The 15,663-nt window shown below is 37.0% G+C and overlaps 1 protein-coding gene across 5 annotated transcripts in view; it reads right to left on the bottom strand.

Annotated features, from left to right (window-relative positions):
* The window catches only part of LOC126977837 (UDP-glucosyltransferase 2-like), an 88,092-nt gene that overhangs the window by 69,732 nt on the left and 2,697 nt on the right, over nt 1-15,663 (bottom strand). Inside the window, exons 3-8 of one of the 5 annotated variants that reach the window (XM_050826464.1) lie at nt 14,264-14,456; nt 12,684-12,878; nt 10,861-11,074; nt 9,157-9,376; nt 7,582-7,801; nt 6,718-7,025 (exon numbers count right to left, since the gene is read on the bottom strand). In XM_050826464.1, coding sequence (XP_050682421.1) covers nt 6,755-7,025; nt 7,582-7,801; nt 9,157-9,376; nt 10,861-11,074; nt 12,684-12,878; nt 14,264-14,456 — 1,313 coding nt within the window. In that variant the 3' untranslated portion in view covers nt 6,718-6,754. Of the gene's footprint in view, nt 1-6,717; nt 7,026-7,581; nt 7,802-9,156; nt 9,377-10,860; nt 11,075-12,683; nt 12,879-14,263; nt 14,457-15,663 lie in introns of those variants that run through there. The other 4 variants (XM_050826465.1, XM_050826467.1, XM_050826466.1 and 1 more) reach the window with 4 other exon arrangements.

Genomic DNA, 15,663 nt, shown 5'->3' on the forward strand with positions numbered 1-15,663 from the left:
TCACAAAAGCTAATACTAAAACAGCGTCATTTTTTATGATAACGTTTATGCTGTCTCATCGTCAGCCTAAATATTTTTAACTACTATTTAGTTGTTAAAAAAACTTAATAACACGTTTTTAATAGAAAACCAAAATAAAAAAAGGTAATTTATTTTAAAATTATATATATTTTATATATTGCCCTGTGCTTCCCCGGGGCGAATAAAGAATAGGGTAGTCCCAGGCCCAAGGGTGTCGTAAGAGGCGACTACGGGCTTATTGAAAGTGGGAGAGTCACGCTGCCGTCTTATGACGTCAGCACAATCGGGCCAGACTCGTCCGCGTTACTTACCACACTCGCACAGAATACCGGCGTGAAGTAGCGGCCTAGTGCCGATATGTTTCGCATAGGTTAGTGTCGAGGACCGGAGGCCATCCCTTCCCCCCCTCCCCCTCCCCATCACCGCCCAAGAAAAATATGAGAGCGGTCCTAAAAAAGGTCCCAGGAGGGTACCGGCTCTACCAGAGCCGGAGAATCCCTCCCCGAGCATTCGCGCTCGGGCTGCCCCTCGTATTCTGGGGAGGGCACAGTACCGCGCATTTCACAGGACAAACAGGGCAGCAACACCACGGCACCCCGCTCCACGCTTAATGTGGACTTCTGTAACATCAGGGGAATTCACTCCAATTTAAACGCCGTCCACCACCACCTTGAGACGGCGCAGCCGGCCTTGTGTTTCCTTACGGAGACGCAGATATCTCGACCTAGCGATACGTTATATTTAACCTACCCCGGTTACAAAATTGAGCATAATTTTTTGCCTCATGCCGGGGTATGTGTTTACGTTAGAGAGTATATCTGCTGTCGCCGTCTCGGCAATTTTGAGGATAGGGACCTGTCTACTCTCTGGCTCCGCGTAGATTAAGTGGACCGCGTCCGCATCTATGCGTGTGCCTTCAGGTCCCATAGTGGTAACGCAGAAACGGATCACCTCATGGGCTGCGTTCAAGCGGCATTTGATGACGTGCTTGCACAGATCCCCTCCGCTGAAATTGTAGTCTTGGGTGATTTCAACGGGCACAATGCCGAATGGCTTGGATCACGTACTACAGACTACGCAGGGCGATCTGTGCATATTTTTGCATTGGCGTATGGTCTGTCCCAATTGGTTGAGTCGCCAACGCGGGTCCCGGATGTGGATAGCCAAATGCCGTTCTTATTATATCTTCTGCTGACTACACATCACGATATTTACAAGGTCACCGTCGACACCCCTCTCGGAACGTCCAACCACTGCCTGGTCAGGAGTGTAGTGCCTATCCGACGCCTGCGACGGATGCGTTCCTTTTTTGCATCCTACCCTTGGGGCGGGGTTTGTTTCCTTTCCTTCGGATGATCCTAGTGCCTGCGCCGTTGCAGTAGCCGATGTGATACTGCAGGGCATGGATATTTTTATACCAAGCTCTATAGTACCGATCGGTGGCAGATCACATGGTTCGATGCGTCAGTTAAAGCAGCATCTGACTGCAAAAAACAGGCGTATCGAACTTGGGTAGCGGCGCTGGGCTCAAAGTATCCGAACTGCAAAGTTCTGAAGAGGAAATATAACCGTGCCTCCAGATTTTTAAGCGCCCGTGCGAAATCTAGCACGTCGTCAAAATTGGCGAGCAGCTTTCTAGTTACCCGACCGGAACACACAAGTTCTGGTTGTTGTCGAAAGCTGCTCTTGGTAACTTCAACCAGCCGTCCATGCCGCCGTTGCACATGAGGAATGACACCCGGGTCCATACGGCAAAAGAGAAAGCCGATCTCCTGTGCACTCTTTTTGCCTCCAACTCGACTCTTGACGACAGCGGAAAAACACCGCCGACCATCCCGCGGTGTTAGAGGTCCATGCCACATGAAGTACAGTTCAGACAAAAAACTGTTCGGCGAGCTCTGTTTTCGTTGGACGTCAGGAAGTCGAGCGGGCCGGATGGCATTTCTCCAATCGTGCTTAGAACGTGTGCCCCTGAGTTGACGCCGGTGTTAACGCGTTTATTCCGGCACTCTTATTTAAAAGGCGTAGTCCCTGACTCATGGAAGTCAGCCCTTGTCCATCCGATCCAAAAAAAAGGAGACAGTTCGGATCCGGCAAACTACAGGCCTATAGCGATTACCTCCCTGCTTTCCAAAATCATGGAGAGCATAATTAACCGCCAGCTATCGGTATACCTTGAGGGTCACCAGTTGATCAACGACCGGTAGTACGGCTTTCGCCATGGTCGGTCGACTGGCGATCTTCTGGTATACCTATCACATAGATGGGCGGTGGCTATTGAAAGCAAGGGGGAGGGCCTGGCAGTTAGCCTGGATATAGCGAAGGCCTTTGATCGTGTATGGCACGCTCCTCTCAAAACTTCCATCGTTTGGGCTTCCCAAGAGCTTATGCAAGTGGACCTCCAGCTTCCTCACTGGGCGCAGCATACAGGTCGTTGTCGACGGTTTTTGCTCGAATCCCAAGCCCGTGAACGCTTGAGTGCCCCAAGGCTGCCGCCAAGGCTTATTCCTGCCGCCGAATTCCACCTTCGCACGACACGCCACAAATTAGGATATCATCCCCACCATCTGGATGTGTGGCGGTCCTCCACAGTGCGGTTTTCAAGGAGCTTTCTTCCTCGTACTACTAAGCTGTGGAATGAGCTTCCTTGTGCGGTGTTTCTGGGACGATACGACATGGGTAAGGTACCCATGTCCCCAAAAAAAGCGCGTACACCTTCCTTAAAGACCGGCAACGCTCTTGTGATTCCTCTGGTGTTGCAAGAGATTGTGGGCGGCCGCGGCGGTGATCACTTAACAACAGGTGACCCGTACGCTCGTTTGTCCTCCTATTCCATAAAAAAAAATCACACTAAAAGTTTTGCGAAACTTAATAAAACCAACATTTAAACAGTAATATATATATATATAAAATTGTAATAGTAAATCATATATATATATATATATATATATATATATATATATATATATATGATTTACTATTACAATTTTTTAAGTAAACAACTCTTTGTTTTCAGTTCCTGCCATAAGTGATCATGGTTATTGTAGACAGAGGTGTCATTTTGATCACACATATTGAAAACTAGAGGTCATGCAGAACCACACAAAATATCATGATGACATTGGTATGTTTTAATAGTTATTGTCAAAAGAATTAAAAGAAGAAGAAAAATATTATAATAGTAAAAAGGTGGAAATTTGCAACTGAGTTGACCTGACATGGTAAGAAGTTGAAAGTTAGGCAATCACTTTAGAAATTCAAAATATTTTTAATTCGTGCATTTGATATTTCTTTTAATAAACAACATGATAGTTTCACATAACATTTTCTATAAAGTACAACATATGAAGCCATTGTCTGTCATTTTAATTTGCCTGACAGCAATCTGTCAGATATGTCTATATTGTGACATGAAGGTCTACCTTAAATTTTTAATTAGTGATTCATTTCTCATGTATTTTGATTTAGGTACTAAAACTGATATGCTAAGATTTGTACCATGAAGTGTCTATAACTGAATGGTGTTTGAATAGCTTATGAAAGAATGAACAAAAGAAATTCGTCTGTGGTCCACGGTGTGAGAAAGAGTTAGAGAGACACTGTACAGTCTGTAAAGTTAATTTAAATTTTAATGTTTCCTTGTTAGTACTGCAATATGCTTTCATTACATATGTAATATCAACATTGCAACCAGAAAACATACCATCTACATCAGATTATAGAAATGATGCTAGAGAAATGCCTATAGGTTGGTAAATGTGTATTGAATGAATAACTATTGTTCGTATTAACATTTATTTAAAGAACATATCTTTAAGTATGAAACTTAAAATTTTGTCTTTTGAAATTAAGACCTGAATTGTTCTTATCTCTTAGAGGCACCTCATAAGTAACTGTTGATGATCTACATGAATTTGAAATTAAAAACATATTTTATTCTTCAGATGACGCTGTGCATCACACTCCATCAAGGAAGAGAAGACCACATGTCATTTTAAAGAAAATGAAACTTTCACCTCAATGTGCAAGTCTTTATTGGGAATTTACCAAATCACGAAAGCAGCTTAACTTTGATTTAAGAGCTAAAAGTGCATTTTCACAGAAAATCATTTATAAAGCTTACAGAGAAAATGAACCCAAGAGCAAAGAAATTTTTGTGGATGCATATTAAATGGGCTTAAAATAAGTTTAAAACTAAAATTAAAAATATAATAAGATAACATGATGTGTTTTTTTCTTTTCCCTTCCCTTCTATTTAGTATTATTAATTGGAATTAATTTCCTCAAAATTGATTTCTTTAGAATTACTTTTGATGTCATTTCAAATTTGCAAAAGAATTAAATTATTCTAAAATGGCTAGGAGTACCTATGTACCCAAGCAGGAAAAAATATTGCAGGCTGTATAACTACCACGCCTTGGCCAATAACCCCGTGTTTAAATTAAAAAAAAACTAAGCTGTCATATAAGATATGTTAGGTTTTATGAAGGCTAATATTGCTCTATGAGAGTGCCCTGTCTGATACATAATCATCATATTAGTCTGTGATAGTGTCGCTATATGGGTAGTTAATTCATTACGTAATGTAGATATAACCCATTGTATGTTACGTATACGGTAATAATAACATATTGACAAGGGGGTGGATCTTCTTCTGAAAATAAAAGAATTTTATTTTTATCCTGCTTACACATTTTCCATCCCTTTTTTTCTGTTCGATTTGATCCTGAACTTACTAGAAATTTCCATTAACTTAACAAAACCGAAAAAATTCTATACACTGGCAGGTGTATCGAACCCGGGTCTACAGCGTCTAAAGTAAACACTTTTCCGCTTAGCTAGGAGTATTGCTGACGGAGCCGTTGAAATTAACAATGTATTGAAGTTTGACACTCTCGTCATTTACGTTGCAGCGTTGCTACGCAACAATATTTTAGGTACCACTAGATTATTTTTGTCAGACAACCGAGTTGAGAAGGTATGCACTCTCTTCACTACGAATTTAGTTTTTTCTAGATATTGTACGATTAATGTTAATAATTTTACCTTGCATTCAACTGGAACAATACGTAAGTCACACTAAAAGTTTTGCGAAACTTAAAAAAACCAACATTAAAACAGGAGGAGCACAGATCTGGAGGCATGTTTTCGACGTGCTGATTGAACGCTATCACTGCCTCTTCGGAATTGGAAAAAGTGAAACCTCTCATCAAATCTTTGATTTTAGAGAAAACACAGAAATCACAGGGTGCTAAGTTGGGATGTATGTATGTGCAGGATGGGTGACGAGTTGTATTTTTTCGGATGCTAAAAATTACTTAGTTTTGTTGGCCGTGTTGTAGAACCGTTGTCATGATGTAGGAGAACGCGGCTTTTTAGTCGTCTTATCCAGGGTGTAAATCTTCTTATATATAAGTATCTTCAAGTGGAATTGCACAGATGGGACCCGTAGCTGAGAAAAAAAAAGATACAGGCGTAACCCATGCATGCTTCCAGATATCCGGTACATGGCCTTCATGGAGAGATTTTTTAAATAATAAGGTGATAGGTAAGGCTAAAGCATCGGATCACTTTTTTATTAATAGTGGGTGTATTCCATCAGGACCAGATCCCTTATGGACATCAATAGAGTTTAGGTATTTACCAATAAGTTTAACATTTTAATTTATAGAGTTAATGTCTACCAGAGGGTTGTAAGATAGTTCAAGGATGTCAATGTTCAAATTGGCTGTAGGTTCTACAAAGACTGAATGGAAATGGTCATAAAGATTACAAATCTGTCGACCATCGAGGCTTTGAAACTCTGAAATGCATAGTTTGAGGTAGACATAGGATTTGCTATTATAGACTTTATATATGACCAAAAGAACTTCGGATTAGTTTTAATATTTTCCTCTGATCGAGATACAAAGTTATAATAGCACTCTCTTTCCATTTTTTCGGCTCGTCTACGTAATATTTTAAAACTTTCGTAATCTGAGGGATTACTTTAGAGTTTCCAAATTACTTTAGCTTTTTAGTGGAGTTTTGCAGCGCGCGGCGCCGAGGGACATAGCATTTAATTATTTCATTTAAAGTATTATAAAATTTTGCAACACTTTTTTCCATATTTTAATTATTAAAATATTCATATTGATTTATTGTAAAATGTGCATTATTAATCTGGTAAAAAATTGATAAATGAAAATTTAAAAAGTAATTATCTACATAATATTTAAGTGACGGGATGTGGGCCAATGTTACATCTATTAAAAGTGATTTGTGCTGTTTATCCTCAGAAAAAAGCGGTTTCTCACATGAACAAACATGACAATCTCTATATTGGACAAAACTAAATCAAGAATCTTATTTCGAGAGTTATGGACATGGTTGTATTGTTTGAAGCCGGTGAGTGATAAAAACTCAGACATGATTTGCGTAACATAATTACCGCTAAAATGTAGTTCCAATTCTTTAGTATAGTTCTTTAGAAGCAATACTAGTCTGCCAGACTGCGTCAGATAAATTAAAATCCCCCACCATTAAAAATCGATCTTCAGGTTTATCTATAATAAATTGAGAGGCTATATCCAGAATCGAAGCTAACGCATCCCTGTAACCAGGCCCGTGCGGGATATAAACGCAGGCTATGTTGAAAAAGAGTATACTAATACCCTCGAGATGCATAAAAGAAGAGTTTAATAAATAAAAAATAAATTAATAAAATAATATTTATTTCTTAAAACAGTTAGTTCTATCTTCTCTTTTTGTCTTGTATTTCAGCTACTGATCTAGAGCAAAATATTCGGGAAGCTATAAATATGACCATGAGTACAAATGCTATAATAAGGGCTAATAGATCGAGGTATAACTTCTGGTAGAATGGCACGTTTAGCGCTGGTGATCGTAGATGAAGAGCTCCTCGTGTCTTCACCACGTGTTCCACCCAGTGCACCAGCTCAGCCCCAGGGGTTACTGGACGGTCATGGTAGATGAACGATAACTCCTTCGCTACCTTACGATATCTGAAAACAAATGTTCAATTCATCCAACAAATGTATAAGCCGCACGACTTAACTGTACTTTAGTTACTTCTTTAAGTGATCACCACCGCCTACATTTTCATGCTACACCAGATGAACCACAGGAGCATTGCCGGCCTTTAAGGAAGGCGTACGCGCTGTTTGAAGGTACCCATGTATCCTCCTGGAAACACCGCACAAGAAAGGCAGTCCACAGCTTGGTTGTACATGGAAGAAAGTTTTTTGAAAACCGTACTTTGTAGGAACGCCATAAGATCTCTACCACTACTCGTTAGAATTTGGGACTATGCACCATTTATAACATCCAGTTTCTTCGAAGCCATATTAGCTAAGCCTTCCAGATGACCGTGGAATTGGCATTCACTCGAGATTTTGAGACCTAGTATTCCGAAACTAGGTGAGGCTTAAAGGGAAGTGTTGCCGAAGAGTGATGCTACTATACCTACTTCAATTTGAGTATATTTAGTGGTAGTAAAATATCATAGATGTGTATAAGTGTTTATTCTATGATTTTAATACAAATATTTAATTTGCTTACTTGGATTCATTTAACATTTCATTAATTGCTTTCTTCAAATCCTTATCCATATCATAAGCCAGATCAACTCGAATTGCAAATCCTCTACGAACTGCTCTGTCCACGTTCATATATTGATCAACCATACCAGGTATACCAATCATAGGAACTCCGAAGTGGATTGATTCCGTCGTAGACAAAAGGCCACCGTGCGAAATAAAGAACAGGCAGTTAGGATGGGCTGAAAAGATGGATATGAAAAAATAGATTTAGCATCTCTTTTGTTCATAAGAACGTTGAAAAAGGTGTTATATTTTATGTTTATGGCCAATGATGGCAAGTGAGCCTGTGGGTATACTGATTAGCACATGATTATTTTTAAGTAACGCATTATGTTATAAATTAAACACGCAATATCTCGAAAAGGAAAATTTTTCAGTGCCACTATTATATTATTATTGTTTTAGTTCCTCCAGACTATCATGGTGCTAAGAGCATGTAATACTCTCAATAAGTGTTCATAAATTATAATTCTACTCCTTGATGAAGGCCAGTTTGCAGCTGTGCTAAGTCAGAAACGATTGTTTCCATCCAAGCGTGGGGCGAGTTTAATCCGGTGCTGAGTATTGCTGAAAGTTCTTAATTATCTTATTGTACCTGCGATGAATTGACACCATTTCCATAAATTATGGCTTTCACTCCTTTATATTAACACCTCATCAGATTATCAGATAATTATTCGTTGTACTTCCTTGACTAATATGAGAATCTTTTAAAGAGCTTCGAGCATAATCTCAGTCATTCTGCTTGCGAAAATGTTGCTCTATAGTAAAAATGTTAATTTCAGTAATTTTTTCTAAGATCTTCCTATTCGTGCCCCTTCAGAAGTTGTTTTGAGTTTACCACCCCCTATGATTTTTAAATAACCGTTTATATTCAGACCACTTCATCTTTTATAAGGTCCAAGTACAACGTCACCGTTTAAAATTGGTGACATGATTGAACGTGCTATTTTCATTTCATCCAATATTTTGATTTCGCACAGGGTTTCTTCGAATTATTTCCTTTAAACAGACTAGATTTTTTTCGGTAACAGACATAGAAAATTTTCATGGTGTCTATCAGTCTACTTATAAAAATTGCTTTTGGTTGTACCGATATATTCTTTTTGCTTAATACTTCTGGTATCGTCATCATCAGGTGTGTTTCATGGTGTGGTTCTCAGGGAACTTTCTATATGTTACTACAACTGGTACTTTCAACATGTTCGTAAATCCAACTGATAAGTCGTTACTGACATTTGATCTCTGTTTCCCTAACCATAATATTCTTACTCAAATATTTTATTTGTATCACTTATTGAAAGTCAGAATCTATCACCTATTCGAAAAGAATTACATAAGATCTGAGAAGAACTTACTTTTTTTTCTTGTTTCAGTTTATCTTTAGGAAGCTACTTAAGAATTTTGTCTTGCCTAAATAATATGAAATCTCTGTTGGCCCATGTTTTGTTAAACAATACTTTAGCAAATAAGTGATGTAATGTGCTCTCGATTTTATGAAATAAATAAATCAAGACATACATAAAATACTCACCAAGGATGCTTTGTTGTGGGGCCCAGTCTACAATATGAACGTTTTTGGGAATATCTGATAAATTAGCTTCGAATTTCCAAATCACAGTTTGTTTTAATTCAGCAAAGATGTCCAGAAATCGCCTTGTTAGTTTTTCCGGAAAATGTTCGCTTCTCAGATTTGAACCCATGCTAAAGTAAATAACACCATGAAGAGAATTGTCCATTATCACTTTTAAATCCTGAAATTTATTATAACTTTTGCAGTGAGAGGATTAAAGAATAAATGATAGTAAAACATATAGAAATTAATTGTTATTAAAATAGAAAATAAATATGTAATTGATGATAATATTTCTGATTTTTAATGATAATAATATTATGGGTATTTATAATATAATGCAATTTGCTTTAAGATTTTTCGATCACTCTGGGTTTGTACTAGGGCATCCCTAGGACAGTTCCTCCACAGTGCCCCTTTGGAATGTCGTAGAAACTCTTCATCATCACGGTTCATCTTGCCGATTCTATCTCATCGAAGCCTTGAGTTACCGATTAGCTTTAGTCAATGAAACCGTAAGGGTCAAGGAATCCTGTTATGTTTTAAGAGCACATAAAAGAGGCGGGAGTTGCTTAGATTTTTGTATCTGTCACCAGTCAATTAGGACTAGGATCTAGGTGGAAAATGAGGACCTCGCTTTAGCCGTCAAACATAGTGTGATATCATATGACTAGGATGTGCGTAGTGTTGTGTGTATCTATGCTTGTGTGATGGTAACATCATTCAACACAGGTTTCAATACGTATTCACATAGCTCTCGCCAAATAATGAATAAGCATCGTGAAAGAGCCTTGAAATGTTGAGCTATGATGTAGCTCAAGAACGTTACTAATAGCTCAGGAAGTTGGATCTAACAGTGAGGAAACAAAAGGCTAGTACACCTCATGATAGGATATCAGATATGCCATGACTTGGTATTCAGTATTCACTTTGTGTTTAAGCAATAGCTTGGTATGCTTCCAAGAGACTTGATGAAGACGAATGTTAAAGAAACGAGCGTTAGGTACTCTTCTCAAATGTTACACATAGCTAATATGAGTAATTCGTAAGTATCCCAAGGAATATGCTTTCCGTAGAAGTTAATGTGATATAATGGAAACCTATATATCTTTAAAGTATCAATTTACCGAAGAGCATGTAACGTGGCTGCACCCAATGCATACCTAATTTACTGTAATATGCTATTTTGTGGACCTTCTGTATCGTCATATATCGCCCATTTTGAGGAAAAGCTATTGAAATAGTGATTTCAAGTCTTGTCTGATTGTCGTCTGAAGGGCTGAGAGTGGAGCAAGGTTCTACTTAACGATCTATTTCTAAAAGAGCGAGGCGGTAATGTTTCTGAACAAGCAGTCTCAATCATCACGGCGGAAGTAGTGACAGTGGGCAGGCCTGTTCTCGATTCCTTACCTCGGGAAGCAGAGTAAGTCGATCAAGTTCGATTTGTGTATGGTATCAACTCACATTAAGCATGATATTATTGAGTAGAGTTTAGAATTTCAATATTATGCGATATCAGGTGCGGGTACCGTGTAGACTCTGTACGGATCATCGAGATCAGTAGTGATTTTTTTAATAGAAGGCGAACATCGTGATGGGCATACAGACTGCCAAATAAAATATTTTTAATTTCTTATTTGATATACTATTCCATCATTATCATACCTTAGGTAAAGGCCTGACATCGGTTTCAATATGATATCCACCTATCGGCTTGTAGCTCTGAGGAAGACTGTATGCTTCTCCAAGTGATATATGAGAATTACCAAGCATTAGGGATGCATTGTATTTTAGTTCCTCAAATGTCGGTACAGGCTTATTTTTAATGTAAGGTACTAGATATTTTTTATAGTAGTTGTCTTCCCAAAAACTCATGTAACTGTAATAAATTATGAAATCATCATTAATATATATATATATATATATGTATATACATATTATTGTAGAAGTAATGCTCACATATTTTGTCTTCCTTCACAACACGTTGTGGTAGTCTGACAGCCCAGAAATGAAATTGATTGTATCAAAATACGCAATTATTTTTATACTATTATTTTTTGTTTTGGAATAGTGTTTTTGAAGTCGGCAATTTTTTTGTTATTTTTTTTTACACAAGATAATTATTTGTTAATCTTTGTTTTGTATTATTACATTTACTTTTTTGACTGAATATTTTACGGGGACTGAAGAAACGTCGGGTTAAATAAAGAGTAAAAATTAAATTTTTACCAAATATCTAATAAGAATTATCAATCAAATAAAGATCATTTTAATTAACGAAGTGACTATTTGTACGGGTACTGGACGAATAAATATTTATTCGTACATTTATTCAATTTTTTTTTAAATTAAAACGTAAAACTTTTTCAACATTTCTGAGAATTTTTATTTACTTATTTCATGACCTAGCTCAGTCGTAAAGTATTTTTTTTTTAATTTTATGATTCCTTTTTTATGTATTAAAAAACTTATCATAACACATTTGTCTGATTTTTTAATTACCTATTCAAATGTATGATCTGTGTTTTATTTACGTGTTTACCCGTTCAGAGGATGTATTTTTTTTCGTTATTTTCTTGAAAATTGTGTATTGTAATAAGATTAGTAGCACTATAAACATGGACCAAATCTCTATCACTTTGATTTATAAAAATTGGTTAGGTTAGGTTAGGTTATGTTAGAACAGTTAAAACAGAACCAAATTGTAGGCGTTTCCCCCCATTAACAAATTAGGGAGGGGGGAGGGTAGACTTTTATTTTGTTTTTTCTTGACAACTGTGTATTACGTTGTAATAAGAGTGGTAGCACGTAGCATTGTGGACTTTGGTCCTATCAACTGCAATTCATCTAGCTAGCTAGCATCTATCAACTACAATTCATTAAAATTGGTTAGGTTATGTTAGAACAGTTAAATTTCATTCAATGATGTCTTTTTTTCTCTCTAATCCGATAATCGGACGACTAATTAAATTGATTCGTCGAGTTGCCGGACGAATAGCAACAGCCTAAAATAAAATTATTCGTCCGACTTCTGTACGAATAATAATAAATTATTTGTCCAGTACCCGTATAAATAGACTCAGCCTTTAATTAAACACGAATTTTATCAACGCGTTGTGAGTAATTTATCCGCTCAACGACTGTATAGGTCTTTGAGCGTTACCAAATGAAGAGATAGTCTATGATTTGTATATTAGTACAAGTATGTCCCCGTCTCTCGCTTCGCTCGTGCCACAAAATATGCCAGGCAACCCATTTTCAATGCATATTTTTCTGTGCTCTCGACCAGCTATTCAAAGAAATACTATACACTTCATAGTTAGAAGTTTGACAGCCTTGAAATGCGCGTCATTGTCCAGGAACGTCAAACTTTCTGCCCTCGTAGTGTGAGTGTAATTAATATACTCACTCACGTCACTATCGAACTGTAGATTGACACACAACCAGAGATGGCATTCTGAGTTTCCTTTTATTTTATAAATACTTACTATGCGTCGAATCTGCCTCTAATTGAATTATATAACTCTTCCACACGTTCCATAAATGCTAATGGCGGAGATTTACTGGATAAAGAATCAGGCACATAGGCTGGGTTGGGCATTTCATCTATTAATCTTAACACCATCCAATGAGGCTCCAGAGATGAAAACCATATATTAGGGCAATCATATACAGCTGCGAATCTGAATAAAAACAAATAAAGGCATACAATCAAAGTAGATTAAAACGGTATTGGTATGGTCTTATCACGAGGTAATCCCTTTTAGCGCAATACTTGGTAACGAAATACAAAGTGCACACACATTTTACAATTTATGATTATGTAAAACCATTAAGCGGATTCTTTTTTTTTCTTGAAATCTTGTGTGTAGTACCCACTGTACTATGAAATCTAAGCAACAAATCTATGAAATTTATTTTAATTTAGCCACAAATTCATTGTGATGTAAAACAGTTGAATACTTTGGTTGTTTAGTTTGAGAAACTTTATTATTTCAATTTTGGGGTCACGTAATATTTTCAATAATAAAGTGAAAAGTAAAATGTGAAAAATGTCTATCGAACATAATATATTTATGAAACAATTTGTTTTTGAATGAAAACTAAAGACACGTTGGGCACATTATTTGTGTTCGGATAATCACACTACATTATTTGTACCCATAACATCTAGCGTGCCACAAGGCTCCCACCTCGGACCATTACTCTTTGATATATTCATCAACGATGTGGTCAACTGTTTAAAAGAATCTCAGTTATTATTGTCTGCTGATAATACTAAAATATTAAAAGTAATTAAAACGGAATTTGATTATAACTGTTTGCAGAAAGATTTAGACCGTATTACTGATTATTGCTCAATCAACGGTGTACACCTACAAGTTGACAACACTTTATCTTTTAAAAGAAAAAAGACAGTGTCAACTAATAATTATTGTTTAGTAGGTTAAATACTTCGCAGAGTTGACAAGGTGAGAGACCTTGGTATAATAACCTTGGATTAACAATTATATTTTGAATCAAACATTAATAAAATTAAAAACAAAGCCTACAAGATTTGTCCTTCGCAAACAACTGATTTTAAAAACCCTATATCCCTATCCATAAATCAAATATATGGTACCAAAACCGTTATAGCGAAATTGTCTCCAGAAGTACACTGCAGAAATAAATTTCTCCAACGTCATGCGATAGGTATAACAATAAATACCAACATATTGGTATATTCCTTCATAACTACGGGAGGTTTGGATCTGAAATCCGGAAATGTGTCTCATTTATTTCCTGATTGCACTTGCAACCCCTACCCATTATTTTACTGTTATTTGGGAGCCGAATTGTACCCGATCGAGAAATGTATCTAGTAATTACGGATCTACTTACTTCTATGAAAACTTTACTGGCTTAGTGGAACTATCTAAAATTACGGTTAAAACTATGTAAAATGTATAGCTGTTTATTATCTAAATATTAAAAAAAAAACATGATAACATAATACATGATGACATAACATAATATATCAACTATCTATAGAGATAAAGACGAGAGAAAAATGCACAAAACTTACCCCGCATATAGTTCTGCGTATAACCACTCAGATATAACTACATCGAACTTTTGTGTTGGATCACGAAGCATATTTTGCACATTATGATTTGCTACTGTAGATCTCAATACTTCTAGGCACACGTCTATCATTACATACATCGAATTGATATCTGCTCTCTTGCTCATCATGTTCTGTAAATTTAGTAAGTCTCCTGAAATTTCAATATAGGGCGTTATTTTGATTTATTTAGTGGTGCCTCCGATTTTTTTAAGAATTTGTCTGCTAAAAACAATCCTCATATATTTTTTTCAGTTGCTCAGTTTCAAAATAAAATATAGCTGAAATTGTTCGCCACAATTACATCCGGGAATAATATATAATATCTTGCATCTACATTTTTGACATTTGGTACGGTAAATTTAATATATTTTACGTCGCTTCATTGTGTGTCTTCTACCGCATTCCTGCCGCCGAATTCCACCTTCGCACGATACGCCACAAGTTAGAATATCATCCTCACCATCTGGATGTGTGGCGGTCCTCCACAGTGCGGTTTTCAAGGAGCTTTCTTCCACGTACTACAAAGCTGTGGAACGAGCTTCCTTGTGCGGTGTTTCCGGGACGATACGACATGGGTACCTTCAAAAAAGCGCGTACACCTTCCTTAAAGGCCGGCAACGCTCCTGTGATTCCTCTGGTGTTGCAAGAGATTGTGGGCGGCGGTGATCACTTAACAACAGGTGACCCGTTCGCTCGTTTGTCCTCCTATTCCATAAAAAAATATATATATTTAGTTTTCTTGCTATTTAACAATAGGTTATTAGCGCTAAACCAGTACACGAGGTCAGATAGAATTCGTCATACATAGCTTGGTTTCTTTTCACTTTGAAAATCAGTGAAGTGTCGTCCGCAAACAATACTACCTTATGTTTTTTCTCTATAAGATTAGGAACATCATTTATATAGATAAGGAAGAGGAACGGTCCAAGAATGGGTCTATTCTATGTGGTACCCCCATATTGAGAGGAGTCCCAGGAGATCATCGCCATTCACGTCTACCTTCTGAATTCTATTGTTTAGATATGAAGTCAGAAGATCGAGCGCAGTTCCTTTTATGCCATAGTGGTATAGGTTCCTGACCAGCGTTGAATGTTGAACACAATCAAAAGCCTTAGATAAATCACAGAAGATGCCAAGTGCATTCTGCGATTCCTCCCATGCATCAAAAATATTCTTGATTAGCTCAACACCTGCATCCGTTGTTTTTTTTCAAATGAAGTAACTTATGAGAGTTAAAGTAAGTAAGCATTTGGCTTAAAATTATTTTATCAAAAATTTTACTTAGGGTCGGCAAAACCGACACAGGACGATAGTTATTCGGGTCAGAAGAGCATCCCAACTTAAATATTGGTGTAATT

Source organism: Leptidea sinapis, chromosome 46, assembly GCF_905404315.1.
Source record: "Leptidea sinapis chromosome 46, ilLepSina1.1, whole genome shotgun sequence".
Lineage (NCBI taxonomy): Eukaryota > Metazoa > Arthropoda > Insecta > Lepidoptera > Pieridae > Leptidea > Leptidea sinapis.